Source organism: Phaethon aethereus (genome assembly GCF_964289735.1).
Source record: "Phaethon aethereus genome assembly, chromosome: 4".
NCBI lineage: Eukaryota > Metazoa > Chordata > Aves > Phaethontiformes > Phaethontidae > Phaethon > Phaethon aethereus.
Genome location: NC_138578.1, coordinates 5,707,539 through 5,727,481, shown reverse-complemented (window position 1 = coordinate 5,727,481; position 19,943 = coordinate 5,707,539). Strand labels below are relative to the sequence as shown.

The window sequence follows — 19,943 nt, the reverse complement described above, 5'->3', positions numbered from 1 at the left end:
GCTGTCTAGCCCCTCTTGAAAGGGTCTGTCCTCCTAGCAGTCAATATACTCTAAACAACTCATTTGTTCACTATATATAGGTCTTATCCACCCCAACGTGTAGTGTTACCCCTGAGTTCCAACAGGCAACTGCAGTTGTAAATGAGTGAGTTAGCTGTGTGTATAGTTTTCTAGCTGTTAAGTGTCCCAGAAGCCTGTATTGTGATAGGTTTATAGCGCCTCTGTGTAAGACAATGTCAATAGTGTTACTTGGTGTAGATGTTAGGATAACTGTTTATGAATGTAGCTGAATGCATGGCTTATCTTTCTCATACTGTTCTTGCTTCTTATTCATCAGATTCAAGTAATTGAAAATGATAAGGCTTCTAAGGGAGGGCAGATCTATGCTACCAATACAAGAGGACAGGTTCCTCCTCTTGTCACCACAGACTGCGTAATCCAAGACCAAGGTAACTGTCCTTGTTACTGATTTGGGAGTCTTTCTAGGTGAAACCAAATTCTGAACTCCTGTTGTCGTTCAGTGCTCTTGTCTGCAGTGCACAGCACAGTTTCTCATTGAGGGAACTGAGCTAAGTATGCTACAAGTGGTGATTTTAGCACACTGTATTTTGAAAGATAAACGAGCATGGTGATGTTAACACAAATACACTATTTTCTGAATATTAACTGCATGAGCTAGCTCATTTCTTAGCAATAGGTACCAGTGTGCAGCATTTCTTTAAACAGAGTATTGACATTTCCAGTGGGGATTTCATCCATATTATTTTCTTTTAATATGTTAGATATGTTTCAAACTAATCTCTATTGAGATTCTTATTGCAAATAATAGTGGAGTTTTTCTTGATATGTTTAAATCTCTGCTTTAAACTCAAACAGCAAGAAAGGATTTACCCATGGGGAGGGGCAGTGGGCTGACATATAAAGGAAAGAGGTGGGCAGAAGCTTGCACGGGGGGAAGAAAAGCATGTATTTAACTTAGCATGTGCGCTTGTTGCTTTATGTTGTTGTTTTGATTTTTCTGGTTTGTGTTTGGGACAGGCGGGTTGCTTTGAACAGCCTTTCATTGTGTGCTGTGTTGGGTATTCTAGGCCACACCAGCCCTCGTTATATCCGATGTACTACCTACTGCTTCCCATCGTCTTCAGATATGGCCAAACAGGCTCGCATTCCACTGGCAGCTGTCATACAGCCTTTTGCTATTGTTCCACCAAATGAGGTAAGGACTAACTGAATATTAGTCCTATGTGGTTTTGTCTCCTAAATATTACAGACTTGTTCTTCTCTGATAGGGTTGGGGGTAAGGGTGTTTTACCTCTGACTGTGAAAGAGTAAGGCAGCTGAGACGTGGCAAAAGACTATGAGATGCACATGGGTTATGATGCAGCTTCAAGGGATAAAAATCTTTGTTTAGGAAAGGTACAAGAGTGATGACTCTAATCAGAACCACTAGGTTCCTGGTGTTCCCCCAACTGCCTCTAGTTTGTCTAGAGCAGTTTTGTCAGTTGCTTGCTCTGCTGGAACTCCATAGGTATAGGCAAAGACATTAAAAGAGGATGACCACAAGCTGTATCAAGTTAAATTTAATTTCACAACAGACTGAGAAGATAATGGTATTTTCTACTTAGATGAGGTGAGTGATAGAAAGAAGACAAATGTAACCACCCATTTTTGGCACTCGTTTGGAGACACTAACCTAGTCTATTCCTTTTCTCACATTATCATCTCTAATAGCCCTTCATATTCCAAACATATCCCTAGTTCTTCTGCAAAGTATTTCTGCAGGTTGACAGTATCCTGTGTTCTTAAGAATCTGGTTACCCAGATTTGCTGGCATCCTCAAAGGGTTTTATCAGTAGCAGGGATAAAATTGGTTTTCAAGTGCAGCATTTAGCTGCATCATCTGAGGATGATCTTTCTTGTTCTTCGACTCCTGCTTCCTTCATTGCACAGCTTCTAAATTCTCCAAAAAAGGTCTTCAGAATGCATTTCCTTTTCATGTGCTGCACTAATTTACTGTCAGAGCGCTGTTTGCTGGGAAAAAAACCCAGGGATTTCATGAGAGTTATAGTATGTGATTGTGTCTTCAAAAACTCCATATAAAATGCATGCACAGAAAAGCCTAATTAAAATTGCAAAGTCTTTCAGCGCTTGGTTTTGCAGTCTTTGATTTTTCTTTAACTTTGTTTTATTACTTGTAAATTCTTAGGGTTTTTTTTGAAAAATATGTTGGAAAAAAACAGATGTTGTTCTTTATCAGGATGGATAACTTCCAATCCAACAGACCTCTGTAGTTTGAATTAAGAGTATTATTTTAGCAGCATAGTATGTAGTTATCTCCTCTGTGGTCCACAGGGAAATAAGGATGTATTACTTATGGTTCCGCAGATACTGAGTCTCACCATTTGTCTGCTAGACAGCAATTTGGGGTTTCATTCCAGTTCTTGAGGGGAATGTGCAGACTTGGCTTGTTGCCCCCCTGCATTTTCTCCTTGATGAAACTCCTGCTGTTGCTTCTCCAATCCTTCGCTTTACCAGCCAGCCTTTACTCTTTATCCCCTTTATGCCAGTTTCTGGCATACTCCCCTTTATGCCCAGGTGGCACTTGCCGATTCTGCTTTCACGTTGGCTCTTCATTTGTGCATCTTTCAGTCTGCCTCTAGTCATTTACATCCCCTGTGCATGGCTCTACTGCCTTCTGCATAGTGTTTGGATAGGGTGATCAGTAAGTTGCTAAAATCTAAATATCTTCTGCATACATAAATTAGCAGTATGTACCAATACTTGTACTTGGCCAAGTTCAGGAGGGTTTTCCCAGGGTTGGCAAAAAGATGTACTCAGTGACCCACCCATGCTGAATTGTTGGTGCTCTCAAGCTGTTGGAAGGGTCAGTGGAATTCATTAATCTATAAAGAGCAGTGTATTTTTCCCTAGCCTCTTTCTTGGAAGAGTCTAAAATAACCTCTGAAAAATGTCTCTCAAAATTGGCAAAAGTCCAGAATGGAAAATTTTAGTCTGAACAATTATAGCTTGGTAAAGTTAAAAGAACTAAAGAGATGGTGTTACAGTAGGAAGCGCTGGGCAGTCTTAGCTGAGGCAGTTTTTCCAAGGCTTGCCTGTGCCCTTTGTCTTGAGTGCTGCTGCCAAAATAAGATCTTGCTCTTAAGATCTTCTAATAAAAACGGTCTTCCATATGGGATTTATAACAACTTTAATTCTGAAAAGCCACTTAATTTGGAAGAACTGGGCTTTTTATAGAGGTAAAATACATTCAGAGGGTTATTTCTGTTTCTGAATTTCCTAGTATGGTGCATTCTGCCTGGAAGTAGTGACTGCAAGGCACAGAATGTTCTTAGTTTCAGAATATCTAGCCTATCTTATGGATAGTGTCTTTTAACAATGCCTACAGGTGATGCTCATCACATGTTACAGGGCTCAGTACAAAATGAGAATCTGTCTAATCTTTTTATCTCTTGATAAACAGTATGTTGTACGTAGTAACTGTTTAAAATAATGATTATTTCTTTCTTCTAGTCTTTTAATGAATAGTTTCCCTTCATCTTTGTTGCAGCTTCAGCTACAGATACGTCTCTGTTTCTGCTGTTTCTAATATACTCTGTTAGGACCCAGAGAATTTCAGTTCTGTTTCTTTTCAAAGGAGGAGGAAGAAAAGCAATGTCTACAAGGGTTTAGTGGACCACAGATGCGAAATGGCCCAGATGGTTTGTACAGTGGGTAATGTGGTCAGGAACAGCTGAGAAACAGACCTATTTTAGGTCTGAAACATAACTGTAAGGACTTCAGCAAACCTACACAGTATACATAATTCATTATGATGCATATTGCACAGACCATGCCTTTCTGTGTTAGTAAAGCCAGATTTAAAAGGCTATAGGCTATCACAGCCATTCAAGTGACTAATAGACTTGTGAGTGTTCCATAAATATAATTCTTCATTCATTGGTATTTTACTTTGATAATCACTTCTAGTTGAGGACTAATATAAAATAGTATATAAAATATCTTTGCATTTTTAGTGATCTGTTGCCATACAATCCATATCTGCCTTTTCTTTTTTCCTATGCCATTACTATACTAAGACAGTTAGAAACAAAGGAAAAACCTTACCTTGCTCCCATTTCCAAATAATATGAGGATTCAGTGCAGTCTTCAGATGGCTTTTTTTCCCCTCCTGGAAGCCAATCCTGAGTGTGGATTTTGATTCATTGACAGGATTGTTTTTTGCACTGATGAAGTGTTACATTCTGTCCAGGTGACTTAAATGATATCAAGAGAATTGCAGATCATATTTTCTTCTATCCATGCTTTGCTTGACACTGTGTAATCTGAACTGCAGCAAAAATTTAGTAAAAAAGCAATGAAATAGCTAAGTCTACTGACAGTGATAGAATTGGGTATGTGTATGAGAGGGAGTGTGAGCGCAACAGTACAGACCTTATTTTCTTTCTCAATTGAACACATTCACCATTTTGGTGGATGACTTGTAAATGGTGTTACATGTTGATACCAGTTGGAGGGTTGTGCACTTTGATTGGTGTCTGTTGCTGAGTTTACACTTTGACCATCAGAGCAAAGTGTTGAGCTGTTCTTTGCTGTGCAGACAGCGGGAAGGAGTGGCTGAGAGATTCTTCATCTAAAGCAAATGGACAGGAGGGAGTCAGAAGAGGTAATTGGGGCCCTGGAATTGGCAGAGATGTGTGTGTAATGGAGATGATAGACATCACTGTGCTATCAAATCTGTTTTGTTCCTGTTACTCATTGACAAGGAGGTCCTGTGAGAAATTGTGTTTGGAGTTTACTGTAGCTTCTGCAGGTTAGTAGCGTTTTGTTCTGCCAATTAGATATTTTTCATTTATCTCTTCTTTCAGATTTTACTCTGAAGAATCAATAGTGTTCCAGCTGACAGAACCTGGAACACTCCCTGAAGTTTTGTAATTAATGTCTGTAATGAATTTTTTTTTTTTAAAGTAGCTGTCAATTGCATTCATAGAAACAGTATTCAACTGGAAACTGAGTTTTGAGGATTTGTTTCCTTTAACTAAGAACACAGGGAGGTGGATAGGGAGATAAAAGATCCTGGGAGCTTTCAAATAAGAAGTTTAGGTCCAGTGACTTAACAGTAGTATTCTCAGAAACACTCTTCCAACTTGGAGGTCCAACCTGGAAAAAGAGAATTCAGGATTGCAGCATGTCTGAAAGGCAGATTTAAGTTCATTAGTCACCGTGGGTTCTTTTGGGGAAAGTGGAAGGTCTACACACAGGGGCTGGTTGTCCCGTCTCCAAAACTGAAGTGGGAATGTTAGCATACAAAGTGAATAAATTTTTTTTTTTTTTTTTAGCCTAAGGTCTGGGGAAAAACTGTCAGGAGCTGAGAAATACACAAACTTAAAGAGAGGCATCCTTTGAAGAGGTGTACAACAGATATCTCAATTTCCAGTAGAGAATGGTATGCAAATTATCCCTGTGGGAGAAAATAAGAACACAAAGTAAAATTGTCGTGGTGCTAGATAAGGGTGTTAAATGAAAAGATCTCATGCATGTCTTCAAGTAAGACATGGGGGGGATCCCCAAGACAAACAGTGTTTGGCCCTGCAGTGAGAAGGAACTGCAAAATTCAAAATTACAGAAATACAGCGGAATGAAAAGACAAAGATGCTGTTGCTTTATACCTTGCCAAAAACTTCCCAGCCAGTTGAAACCTGGTGGAATAATACTGTGTCTGAAAGGTCCATAGCATCTAGAAGTCTGGTGGAAATGCTGAGCTGAGAGGACACAAGACCAACAGAATTGAATACAAAACAAGACAAAAATATACCTGTATCAGTAGGCTGCAATACCGGTCTTCACATCAAGAGAGGGAAGCTCAACTCCACAATTTATAGTTGAAAGAGTAAGAAAGATCTAGTGCAGCTAAGATGCAGATGCTCACATGTAACCTGGTGAAACTGCACAATGAAAACATTCTACAGAAGCCATTATCAAAATGTAAATAGTAAAACTGGTCACACTGAAGAAAAGTTCACAAAGGAGGCTTTACTTCAGTGATGTTAAATCACAAGTGAGAGTGAATTTAAGACATAAGTAGAGACCATTCAACAGAGATCGTGGTAGGGTTGTGTTTGATTATCCCAAGAGCAGCTAAGTCAGCAACACCTGGCATACAGGCACTGAGCTTCAGAAGAGCAGAGCAAGTGAAATGGATTTATTCAGAAAAGCCCTCAAGCTGAAAGTTAGAGGGGCAAAAGCCATGGAAGGCACACAGTCCCTTAAAGATTACTACAAAAACCTTACAGCCAATCTAGAAAATTATAAACTAGTGAACATTACATGTATGCTATATATCATTTGTAACAAAAGCTGTTAAAACATTCATTCCTTACTCCCCACCACCCCAGATAGTGTCTTAACAGCTCTAGACATTTCTGAATTTTATCTTACCAAGTCCTTATTCATTATTTCTTAAAAATAACAGTTCATTTTCACTCTCCTGATTTGGATGTTCTGTGGAAAGCATTTGTTTGTTATGGATTGAGACTACAGTACTATTGTTTGACAGAACGTATTTTTAGTCCACCAGTGCTTTAGCAACAGTCTATAAAAATAAACTAGCTCTTACAGTTATTATCATAGACCAAGCCCTGCGTGAATTTGTTTTGGAGATGTATGAATGTTTCCAGAGCCTGAATAAACCACGTGATCTTGATTTAACATTTAATACTACTTCCTAACAAAAGATAGTTAAAAGAGTATTTCATGTTGTAAAAGCAAATATAAACAACTCCAAATAATTATATATAGTTTTAAATGTTTTAATATCTAAATTACCACCTTCTTTGGTCCTTAATAGTCTTGTGTCATCGTTCTCTACCATGTTCTTTCCATGTTCTTTCCTATTAATGTTAATTTTTTTTTTTTTTTTTTTTTTAAGAAATATTCATTGGTGGGAATTGAGTATTTCACTTCTCATTTTCTTCTCAGCTAATTAACTAGTTAAGTAGATAGAATTGGAATGGAATTACTTCTCGGAAATGCTGGTGGAGCTAAGGGCCATTTAACCTTTTCAGGATAGCCAACTTTGATGACCAGTGCAGCTGAGCTGTTTGGAAAGCCATGGTTTTTACAGAGGTGACAGTATGGTTTCCTAGGTAAAGCTGTAAGGTTAGCAGAAGCTAAAAATTCAGTGAGGTGAATAACTAGGGCACGATGCAATGTTATAAGTTTGGGGTTTTTTGTTTCAAGAACAAAGTCAAGTACCAGAGTGCAAATTTTCTTTTAGGCCCCAAGTCTGCTCCTTGGGGTTTTAAATAAGTCATTCATAAGTTAAATAAATATGATGAATTAGGGAAATTCCCACACTCTTGCAATCTACCCTTGGCTAAATAGGGACTCAGGTTCTGCTGTCCGTATTCTGTAGAAGGGCAAGCAGGCTGTAGTTTTAGTTTAAAGCATACTTTTGTATAGACATGTGCATTTATTAGTTGTTATGTGCTCATGCAGAACTTTGGTTTGAGGAGGGTGAGGAATGCTTAGTTTGCAGGCAATACAAAATGGTTCAAACTAAACATCTTACTGACTGCTCCTTTCTATTAGGGATGTGTTAAAAAGCACAGACTGCAGAACAGATCCTGAGGTGTTTGCTGATAATATCTACCGACTGTAAAAAGCTGTCATTTTAATCTTACCCTTTGATTTCTGTCTTTTAATTAGTTACTTATTTACAGGAGGTCCTTCCCCCATATTGCACGAGAGCTTAGCTAATTTAAGAACTTTTGATGAGGGACTCTATCAAAAGACTTGTTTTCATAAAGGAATACATTATATCAAATAGGCCATGCTTATCTGCATGGTGGATAACTCATGACAGAACTCAATAGATCTATAAGTCATGACATGCCTCCTGAAGAGCAACATCAGCTTTTCCTCTGTGTATCCTATTTATCTGTGTGTCTTTTTATGTTCTCCTCCATTGTAGTATCTACCAGTTTGCTTTCTTTGGAAGTAGGACTTGCTGGTCTGTAGCTCTGGGATCACCCAGAAGTTCTTTGCAAAGTTTGTTTTTGTATTGCTGCCTTTTTTCTTTTTGGACGCTGAAGCTTATGCAAGCAATTGAGTTTATGTATAGTTCAGTAATTTCACACTGAGACTTTTTAGACAGAAATTGCATGGTTAGACAGTACAATTGTCCATACTACTGGTAACCTTTTTTTTTACCTGTCAAAGGATCATAGTTTTAAGAAAACTTTCTGAAGAAAATGTTCTGAGTGATTGGTGACAGTTTTGCCCTGCTGTCTGTTTTGAAAAGTCTCACCCTTCTCGATGTTGGCTTGTAATTTTGTAATCGTCATATGTACTTGGGACTTGATGTAAGTGAGATTCCTTTTCATATTCACAACTACCGGAAATGAAATGTCAGAGCTCACTGAATGTTTAACGACCTTTTTGCTTTGTGTAGACTTCATATGACCCGTTATATCTCGGTTATTCAAAATCGCTTCATGTCTGTTGACAATACTGGACTTCTCTCCAGTGTAGGTAACAAAAACTTCCTCTTATCGAATGAGTACTCCACAGCAAAAGCAGCAGCTGTTGACCAGTGAGGAGATAATATTTTGCTATCTCTGAATTGTAAGTGGGACAGATTGCTTTGCGTACTGAGCAGTTCCGGTCTCTGTATTGTCCACTATCCAGCAGAGAATGATTTTGTCAATGTCTTTGGAGCGCACTATCAGGGTAATCTGTGCTTGCTGTAATGTTTTTCTAAAGCATGGTGAGAATAGAAGCCTTGCACATGTGATATAATTTAATGGTTAGGACACTTAGTCTGACTGTGTTGAAACACTTTTTCCACCCTGCAGGAAAGGGGGTAGACTACCAAGCTATTTTCCTGTTTGTACGGAAGAGTTTGTTGCCTCCTTTAAACTTCCACAGATGGAAGTCAGCAGACCAGAAAAAGAGCACATGCACCAATACCACACTGTAGATGTGTTAGTTAGTGCCAGTTAGTTTCAGGATAGGGCCATGCTACCAGGCGTTCCTCCTTGTTCTTGGGACTGCCTTGGTATTTTTACAACCAATCCATTGTTGAGCTATTTGAAACATCAGTCCCTATAGAGACTGTCCAGCTAGCATAAACTTGTATTCTGAACTCATTGCTGTATACCACACTGTTAAATGTGAGCCTAAGCACTACTATTTCTTCCATTTTCCAGATATTAAAATAAAACAAGTTCCAAAACATCCTTTTTGATGCCTTAATTTGGGAGAGAACTGTGAGACTCTGGTCTCATAGTTCTGAGTCTGCCTGGACTATGGAGCAGGAGGAGTATTTGACAATCTTTGTTGGTCTGTCCATGCTATTTTATTTTAATTTGTTCAACTAGCTAGCACCAAGTTAATGCCTTGTGTTTTTGCATAGCTGGGATGTCTGACTCTCCCACACATGGTGTGGAGAGCCCAGAACTCTCAAGCATCTTCAGGTGCCTCACCCAGAAAGTTTTATATCACTTTGGAGGCCAGTGTGTGTAAGTTAGGTTTCACAACGCCTAATTTAAAGGTGCATAAATCCTGTATTAGATGAGGCTTTATTTATGGAGTATGCCCTGTGCTAATCAGCATTTGGTAATAAAGCATTTGAAATTTAATTACTTCCCAAGACTACTTCATCTAGAAGAAAGTTTTTTGTTAGGCTATTGGGCTCTAACTACACTCTGTAACTAGAATGAACTTTCAGAGCCAGATTTAGCAAAGTCTTTGGCAGCAGAGCTTTTCCTAATTCAAGTAAATTTCCTGATTTAGTTTTTTCTGCCTTTTTGTTTTTAGTGTACATTTTAAAATACTCTTAAAGTGTACTCTTCAAAATATTTCTATAGTGTGTTGTTGTATGCACCATTGTTGTTATGGTAAGGAGGTAATTCTGAGAGATGAGGACAGTGACTTGAAATTTGACATTTATATAGACCTTATTAATATTGTAATCGGAGTTCCTGATTAATTTTTTACAAATTTGAAATTTAGACTGGGAAAATGCCTTTCTAAAGACATTGTAATTAGTTTCTGAGAAGTTGGAGACTGTTCTTCAGAGCGGTAGTGGCAGAAGAAAAACCTGACTAAGCAGGTAAATATAGAAGGGAAATAAAAAGTAACGTTCATATCCACTTAATTAGCTGGCCAACAATATTCATAATTTTTTTTGCCAACAAAAATGACACTCAAGTAAAAAACTACTTTGGCTCTAGCTAGATGCCTCTAACCGAAAATGGCTGCTTGAATGGCATCTGCCATTCTGCCTGTGCCTTTTCCTTTATGGACTGCACATTTATCTCCTGAAATGGTGTTTTTCTCCTCTTATGCACTGGCCAAAGTTGATCATAGCAACAGCAGTAAATTAAACAGTGTAAGACTGTGCAAGCTCTAACTTTAAGCCATTAGGGATGTTACTCAGTTACCTTGGAAACTTCACAGAGTCAGAACACACTGGTATTTAGTAAGGGCGGGAGGAAAAGTTTGTGTTTTGCTTTTTAAATTGAAGTTGTTATTGCATTTCAGTTTATACATGTTTTACTTGTCTGTGCGTATTAGTGCAGTACTGTATTTTGGGTGCAACCATGTAAAGTGTGTAATTACATAGAAAGAAATGTTTTTTAAAGTTGAATAGGAAGCTGATGTTGGGGGGGCAGTTGTGGTTGGGTGGTTTGGTTCTGGGCTTTTTGTATCAAACAGACTTTGCACCAGGTTACTTCTAGGGCCTAACCACAGCAGGCTCTGATGCTGCCCTGTAGAAAAGCAGGAGAGACTAAGCCTTCTTTTACAGAATGTCCATTCATTAATTCTGTGGGAAGGGAAGCTCCTCTCCTTGTAGGACAGGAAATAGGTGGAAAGGACTGCTTTTTCATATGGTGTTTAACAGTAGTAGGTAATCCATGTTTTCTAAATAGAGGTATAGATTACCTCTTCAGTGCTAGAGTAAAGGAGCAATAGAACAGGTCTGTGCCCTTCTCAGGATTGCTTTGCTTATAACTCAGTTCTGCACAGCCCCCTACTTGTGACATTCAGCTATAGCTCAGTGTTGATAAAAGAGAGTAGTTGCATACAAGCATCATTAATGTTTGGAGATTCTGGAGTCTGCTTGAAGCATCCCGGCTATCATAGTAGTGAAAGTATTCATGGAAGAGAGACTCAGAGTATGAACGTTTCTACGTGATGTGGTATTTTTAAAATAACAGCTAGTTTTGCTATTGACCTTCAAAACCAACTTTGTAGAAAGGACTTGACTTTTAAAAAAGGTTATTAAACTCATCCCAAATAGCCTTGCTTCAGAAGTAAAGTGCTGCTTTTTGTTCACATAACAAGAATTCTCTTTGTACTTTCTAAGTACTCCTGTGGCAATTGGCTAGCTATAGTTGGCTTGTGATTGCAGCATGACGCTTTAACTACTCCCAGTTCTTTCTGATTTCAATGGAAATAAATTAATTAGCCTTAGAGATGTGTTTACTAATAAACATTGTTCAAGAAGGCCTGCAGGTAAGCACAACTATTTTATCCACCTCCAATTAAAACACTTAAACTTGTCTGTGCTTTTTTCCTAATGAAAGTTTCTTTCTTTAATATGCTTGGCTGTGTAAAAACAGAAGCAAGAGAGTTCCTATTTTGCAAAATTCTCAGGAATGCAAACATGAGTAGTCAGTTGGTTTAAAAAGTCACAGTAACACCTTCTAACAAAAGAGAAACAACTCCAGGTTTTCGAGAAGGAAAGAAGCCCTCCATTCAACAGACTTTCATGCATGATCTTAAGTCAGTAACTGCTTTTCTCTCAAATGCTGAAAAATACTACATATATACATATATATACACACACATGCTCATCTGTCTGTGCACCTATATATGTGTGTGTGTATGTATAAAAAGAAGAAAACCCACATATTTGGTCTCTAAAGTTTATGATAGTCCAGCAGGCCAGAATGGTCCTGAAATCCAAAGTTAAGGTTTGGTTTTGTTCTTGCTACAAAGACATGAATAACATTGTCAATGTTCTTCTGATGCAGAAATTCATCTTCAGAGGTCACTACACTGCATTTAGATTTATTTACAAACTTAAATATTTATTCCCTAAACCTACAGCTGCATATTCCAGAAGTACCGTTTGGAGTGTTGCTTAATTGGCTATCCTAAGGATATTCTAGAGCATGTTAGAAATGGTCACAGCTTTGTTTGCATTAAATGGTCTTTCTCCTTCTAAAACAGAACTCATATGCCAATTTACCCATTACCTTTGTATGTTACAGGCTATGCCTGTATTTTAAACTGTGGTGTTAGATTTATCATTTATTTACCAATCTTCAAAAATTTTATGTGAGTGTAAACTAGCATTGATGTGACCATACAGCACGTGTAAAAGACTGAGCCTGTCAAGAAGTCATCAGTAGTAATAGTATTTGGAGCCCAAACTCTCTCTGCTATTTTGAAGATACTCTAAAGCTCTCCTGCAGTGATCTGCAGAAAGTAAAAATGATGCCTGAATGAGGTGTCTGTAAGAGTTCTATCCACTTCTTTAAAATATATTGCTAAATATCTTTTATTTTGTTCTGTGCTGAATGAATTTCAAGCCAGACGGAGAACAAAACACTGAAAGTCAAACTTTTAATTTTATTGTGAAACTCCTGTGATCAGTAAAGCTAGATTACCTTCCTTGTAATTGTTACTTACTGATTCTGTAGATAAGTTTCCTAAAACTTTCCTGTCTTATTTTTCAATGGTTTTACAGCTAATGTGACAATTTTGCCTAAAAATCTCAGACAAGGACTGCAGTGCTGGACCATCTGTGATGCTGACATGTGGGAAGTGGAACTGTGGATTAGTACAGGCATGAACCTGAGTCCTTTCATGTGACTGAACATGTGCATATGCCCTCAGGGGTGTTAACAGGAAAGGGGCTGGGGGGGGGACAGCAGATGACAACGGCAGCACTGTCCTAGGGTAGTTTTGTCTGTCTCTTACACCTTCCCTTGTTTTCTTCTTGTGTGTGTGAGACTGCACCAGCTCCCACTCATGCTAGGTTGAGTATAGACTGGACTGAAGTAGGACTTGTTTGAGATGTGATTGTTTTAAAGTGCTAACATTTTGGAATTCTGTTGTTCAGCACAGTTTCTTGATTACCCAATTTCATGCTCCTGCTTATATCATCAGTTAATCCTGGCTGCTGACCTTCACTTGAGATACAGCATGTCCATACATCCAAATAACAGTCAGCACTTCAAAGCTGCGAAGTGCTGGAGAACGCTGACTTCTTAATGCTTGGTATTCCTGGTCTGGGATCATGACTGGGAGAACTTGTGGTGCCTCTCTTAAGCATGGATAGTAAACTTTTTTTCCTTTTTTGTCTTTTTTTCTTTTTCCTTTTTCCCCCTTTCTGTCACCTGTATGATAACAGAAGTTCTAAAGAAGTAAGCTAACTAATTTTGGTGGTTTTTTACATAAAAAAATTTATCTTTATTACATGTGTTTTCCCCCATCTTCAAACTTTTTAAAATCCTTCTTCTCATGTTGAATAGAGTAGCCTTTATTTACACTCTCCACACTGCCAACTCTGTTCAGTTAGTTGCAATACTCACCTTAAAAAGGGAATGCTGAGTAAAGATTTCAAGGATAGTCTGAGGTATGATCTGCTGAAATCAATAACTAGTTTTCTGTTTATTTTAGTACACACTGGATCTTATCCATGCGTAGTGTCAACTTGAAATTCATCTACCATGCCACAGTATTTTTTGCACTGCTGTGCATACAGGTGAATGTTCAGCCTGGGTCTGCAGGGGTTTTGAGCAAGAAGGTTTGAACATGCTTCTTGCATTTTTACGTGGTCTGTAAAAAATCAGGATAGAGCCCAGAGATACTGCATCATGTGGTTGATGCTTTAGCTGTGCTGCAGTTATGCGAACAATAAGGAAATAGATGAAAAAGCACTGGGTTACGGAAAATACTTGAACCTGCTGTGAACCCTGCAGAGGAGATAGTCCAAATTAGTTTGAGTCACGAGCTGCTAAAAACCAAGAATAGGCAAAATAATTTCTGTCTTCAGAGGGAATGGCTTCTGACAAAAGACAGTAGGAATATCACAAAGGGAAAAGCTTTCTTGACATTTTAATACAAATCAGTAAAGCACTCAAAACCAGGGGATTATTTGTAGACTGGTTAATCTTTCTCAAAAGCAATCTATGATGATATAATAAAAGAAAACAACCCCCTTCAACAGTTCTTGGAAACACAGACAATTTGGTTCATGACATAGGTTTTTACCCAAAAACATCAGTGTTACATTTCAAAATTCTCTTTGATTATCTGGAGGAGTTTTTTCCTTGTTTCTTTACTGTACTAATAAAACACAAGATTTACGTGGGGTAGCGGTCCCACACTTGGCCAACAGCCATCTCCTCTGTTCATTAGAAAGTTATATTGTATAGCATATCTTAAAATTTTCATGTGACTATTTTAATAATTAGACTTGTATCAATATCAGTATAAATAATAACTCCAGACTGCCTTTCTGAATTTGTCGCCCTGGCAAACTGCACAGCTTGTCTGTTTAATGAACTGTCTGGATTGAATAGTTGGCAGTTTTGTGTCTTCTTTTCTGTTAATCAGCCATACAAATACAGTGTTTAGTGTTTGCTGTACATCAGAAGTATAAAATATTTTATCTGCTGTAGCACTGCTCATCATGGAGTATAATTTTAAGGAACTGTCATATTGGAAGTCATCGGTAGTTACATATCTGTGCAGCTCTCCATACCTGTGAGATACTCCTCCTTCTGAAACAAATAGCCCTCATTGAAACGTGTCCTGAAAGCTTAGATCCACTAAATCTGGGGTTTTCATGGGACTTGCTTTCAGAATCATTTGCCCCTGAGATAATTTGCAGTTGAAAAGGCAACTTGTCATATGTAGTATACAATGTTACATTGTGTACAGTGACCCTTCCTGTCTTCCCACAGTAATGTTCTTCAAAAGTATAGGTAAGAACTAGTGGCAAGTGTCTCTTCTTGTGGGGATGAGTAAGGGTGTGATAGAGACACTGATCTAACTGAAAACTACACTCACGGAAAGAGTTTTCGTATTCCTCTTGGATGTAGCCAGGCTTCGCAAGCTGTGTGGGCCTCTTTTCAATATGATAGCATTCCTGTTGTTTCAGTGCTGGGGTGTTAAATGCACCTAAATGATGGTGGAGTCAAACTAAGGGCAAAAACATAGCTCCTAATGTAGACTTGTCACTGTACTGCTAGAGTCTATGTAAAGGAGTGAATAGAAATCTGCCTTGGCTGTGGTAGGTAGGAAAAGGCAAAGACAAGGTGTGGTGTCCATCACATGTGGAGATTTTTCTTGCAGCACAGCTACAAAACGTTTTCATGCAGCCCAGTCTGTATGTCAGTTGGCAATAAAAACAGATGCTGTATATATTTTATTTTGTTGTGTGATAAATGGCTAGTTTTCTTCAGTGTTTGCGTACGCCTCTCTTGTTCTCCAGAGACACTCTCGCTCTTACGATTTTTCTCTTTAGAATGCCTTTCCAGAGATGTGCCATGACAGTTCTTACTCCTACACTTAAAATTTCCAGCTGTGGCCTGATCCTCTGATATGAATATAGTGATACTCTGCAGGCGAGTACCACAGTGAACCCCAGGAGTGGATCAGGACTTCATTTTTATAGCAAGCAATAGTCATTCAGCTTTCTCAGGCTTTAAAGTGCAGGTTACAGTCCCTTTGGAAATTTTTTTAGACGTCTTTCATCTTGGAGCTGTGCCATTAATGTCTATCTATTGCTTTGTGATATTGTTCTGACTTGAGAGATGTTCTTGTTGAAATATTTCCAAAAGAAAACTCTTGCTATCGCAGCTATATTTGGACTAATAGTGGGATAAGTTATGGTTTATCAGGTCGGCTTTTAGGACTTGCGCTCCGGCAGGGCCCTAAGGTTCCAGAGAAGGGAAAGTTCATGCAGGTCTCTTACAGCATTTCCCATCTCTTCTGCCCAACCCTCCTTTGCTTTAACCAAAAAATGATAATGTTCTGCCTCCCAGCACAACTGAATCTTTCTGCCTTCCTATTCTTTCTGCTTACATAAAAGCCTTTTATGTGTCCTGTTCAAATTTAGGCTACCAAGTGTTAGTTTTGTCATTGGTTTTGAGAAATACTTATATTTTGATAGTGCTGGAATGCCAACAATCAAAACCTAAGTGTTCCTTTTTGTGAGGTCCATCTCTGTTCTCGATTAGGTCGTCCAAATAGGCAAATCGGACAAATGTTTGTGAAAAGACGAGGGGGAAGAGAGGTGTAAGGCCATAACAAGTCCATAAGTATAGCAAATGTCCAAGTTGCTATGGTACACCTAATTTGATTCACTTATTATTCTTAGAGATTTAAGAGAGGAGAGAAAGAAAATGCTGATACTTCATAGGTGGAAGGGCAAAAGAAAAAGGAGTATTGCATTTGTTTAAAACAAACAAACAAAAAACCACAGAAAAGAGATTTTTAAAATTTTATCTTATTGCCCTGCTCTAATGAGAGTTTGCCACTGATTTCCATGGGACCATAAACAGATCTCTGCTTTATCTTCTGGTATACAGTGACATCTACAGAGAGTGGAGCACATCAAACAAGACTTTCCCATTTCGTACCATGTCTTTTTTATGAACATTTTTCTTTTATGCATTCATTAGTTTAAACTTACTACTTTATTCTCTTTAGTGCATGTACAGTATTATTTCTCTCTGTACATTCCCATGGGGATTTTTTTAAAAAAAAAGTTACTTCACCCTGACAGAAGTTATTTTGACAGTTGGAAATGCAATAGCAGTTTACACACCCAAACAGAAATTACTTTCTCTTAATGGGTAGAATGTCTAGTCTTATGGTGCAATGCCCTGAAAGATTTCAGGTTTTCTGAGGCAAAGTTTTTCACAACTGTGGTGTTCACATCAAGAAGTGGGTTTTTGATGCTTTCTGAGTGCTTATCCTGAATTTATCATACAGATAGCTTTATTATTAGATGTGTTAATTATTGATGTAATGTTTTAAATTATTTAAAGAAAATACTAAAATGTAATTTACATTTAACTTTAAAAAATGCAAATTATTAAATCAATAAAGATACACATAGAGCTTCTTTGCAGGATTTTTCTTTGTTAAACAAAATTCTTAATTCTATTGTGTGCATTTTTGGTTGGTTTTGGTTCATTGATTTATTTTTTTCCCCTTAATTTTTTTTTTTAAGTTTCTGCAAGCTTACTAGGAAGAAAAAATAGCTAGTTTCTGAAGTATGATTTTATTGGTGTTTCATCCTTTATTTCTCTGGGCAAGACGAAACAGAATCCAGCCTAGTATATGTTTACAGAACGTTGCCTGCGGATACTATTTTCTTAAGACTTGAGCACATGTTTTAACCCCATGCACTGCACATAGTCCCAGTAACTTCCAGACTACCAGTTAATACATAAAGTTAAACATGCATGTAAATCTTTGCAAACATAACCCTTAGGCTACTGAGGCTCTAACCCCACATTTTAAAAAGGACTTTATAAGAAGTTTTGGTTTTTTGTTTTTTTGTTTTTTTTAAAGAAACTTGAAGGGAGGGGAAAACTAAAATTTCCACTCCAAGTATGAAAAGACAAGGAAAAAACCCATTATTTTTCTTTCTGCTGTCTTTAAAAAGGTAATTCAGTAAGTATGTGTAGAAATGTAGACACCTAGGTTCTGAACTTCATGGCATTTTTTTTTTTATTGTTCTTGTTCATGCTTTTTATATAAAGGTCTTAATTTTGGTATTTCAAAATATGATTATTTGGGAGTAATTTTCCTTTGCTCTTGGATAACATTAAATGTATCAAACCAAGGTTTAAAATTACTAAATCAATGTGTATAAATGCATCAGGAGTTGTTTTAGTCTTTTTTCCTCTACTAGGTCAGATACTATAATAATATTGACTTCAAACCAGATCCAGGCCTCATTAAACTAATACAGCAGAATGATAATTAGAAAATTGCCAAGTAATGAACAAAACCCAGAAGTTTTAAAACTTATTAAGCGGTTGTGGCTGAAGAGCAGGTTTTATAGCCAAGGCTTTCATGTCTGAAAAATTACGCTGATAGTTTGCCAGCTGACATTATTGGTTAATTTGTGTTAAACCCAATTTTTGTAGAAGAAAGAACACAAAGTAAAGTAATATCGCAGTAGAGCAGCAGGGAGCACTTAAAACCCATGTAGTAAAAATCTACTTGTATGTATAAAATCCTTGGCAAAAAGCATTAAACCTTTTGGAGACATAAATGAGTAAAATAGCCTCTATAAAATATAAACAAACAATAAAATATATGTAAGCAGTGAATGCTAGAAGGACATGAATTATTTTCTAGGTATTCAAAGACTCTTATGCTCCAATAAAACATAAAGTGTATAATAGATGAGATATGTCCACTCCATAAGGAGAGACAGAGTAATTTAAAAAAGTGAATATGCTAGTGGTAATGTTTTAGCATTCAAAGGCTGTCAGCATTTTTCCTCTTGTAGAGATCTGTTATGTGTCCAAACTCTGGATTTCTTTTCTTATTCTTACGTTCAGGAATTTTTAGTTGGGATTGAAGGGAGTAAGGAAAAAAAAAAAAGAAAAAATCAAAACATAAGAGTTTCACAAATAATTGAGCAAACTTCCATTTTTATAGTGGTTTCAAGTATGACGTTTCTAACATTAAGTATAATCACAGGCATCTTTCAATTGCTGCACAGTTATTACTGAAAGAGGCATCTGGAAAATGTCTTCCATTAGCTGTGGTTTTTGGCAGAGGCTATATGCAAGCATGGTCAGCGTAATTAAACTGGCAAGTGCTTGAGATACTGTATTTGTTTGCTGTATGTACTTTCCTTCAATAAATATTAGTATTTCTTCTAAATCTCCTACTCTGGCTGGTGACCCTGACAACATTTAAATATTAGTATCACGTGTAACATCGCAGCATTGGGGGGACAAAATGTTAGATGCTTCCTTAGCAAATTGAGAGATCATTTGCAACAGATGAACAGCAATAGATTTCTTCAGGAAAAGCTCAATCTGACAGAGAAGGCAAAATACCTGACTCCAGCAGGTAATGAGCTGACTCTCTTAGTGAGCTGTAAAACCCTTTTGCTGGAGAAAGTCAGCCTGGAGCCCTAAACTTCCAATGCTTTCAAAACTTAGTAGGCTTTTGGTGTGAACCCTTACTCTCTTTCTGACAAATGTCAGAATATGGCCTGTGAACTTTGAAATTTAGCCCCTCGGGTGATCTATGGGGTTGAGCCCACTGTACTGCAGATTTTGGGTGAATGCTGAGCAATGAATGATATCTTGATCAGGTGATCTCTAACAAGAGTTGTCTGAGCAGTAGCTTTCTAGCTTACTTTATTTGGTTTCAAATTTGCATTGCTTTTTATAACTTCATATACCTCTTCATCTAGACACCTCTTTATCTTGTAAACCATGGTGAGACTGGACCAATCCGATGCAACCGATGCAAAGCTTATATGTGTCCCTTCATGCAGTTTATTGAAGGTGGAAGAAGATACCAGTGTGGATTTTGCAATTGTATCAATGATGGTAAGTGATGTTTCTCTGATCTGTGATTCATACCAATTCCATAGAACTAAAAGAAAACCATACCCCTAAAACAATTTTCTTGACTTGCTGACTTGGTGAGAAAATAGTTTCATGAGATGAAGTAACTAGGCCTATTTCACAAATGAAAAAAATGCTACCAAAGAAAAATACATAGAAACCTTTGTTCAGTACCATTTAAAAAAATAAATGTATGGAAAAGTGCTGACTCATGAAGTCCAGTCTGATACGATCAAAACTTTATTTACAAATATTATGTTAACATAGGATACAAAGCTGCTTGTATTGCTAACT

At 37.6% G+C, this 19,943-nt stretch overlaps 1 protein-coding gene across 1 annotated transcript in view; it reads left to right on the top strand.

Moving 5' to 3' along the window:
• Positions 1–19,943, top strand: part of SEC24D (SEC24 homolog D, COPII coat complex component) — a gene marked incomplete at both ends in the record, with an annotated part of 50,702 nt that overhangs the window by 10,768 nt on the left and 19,991 nt on the right. Inside the window, 3 exons of the mRNA XM_081999103.1 lie at positions 338–449; positions 1,089–1,216; positions 19,493–19,631. Coding sequence (XP_081855229.1) covers positions 338–449; positions 1,089–1,216; positions 19,493–19,631 — 379 coding nt within the window. The remainder of the gene's footprint in view (positions 1–337; positions 450–1,088; positions 1,217–19,492; positions 19,632–19,943) is intronic.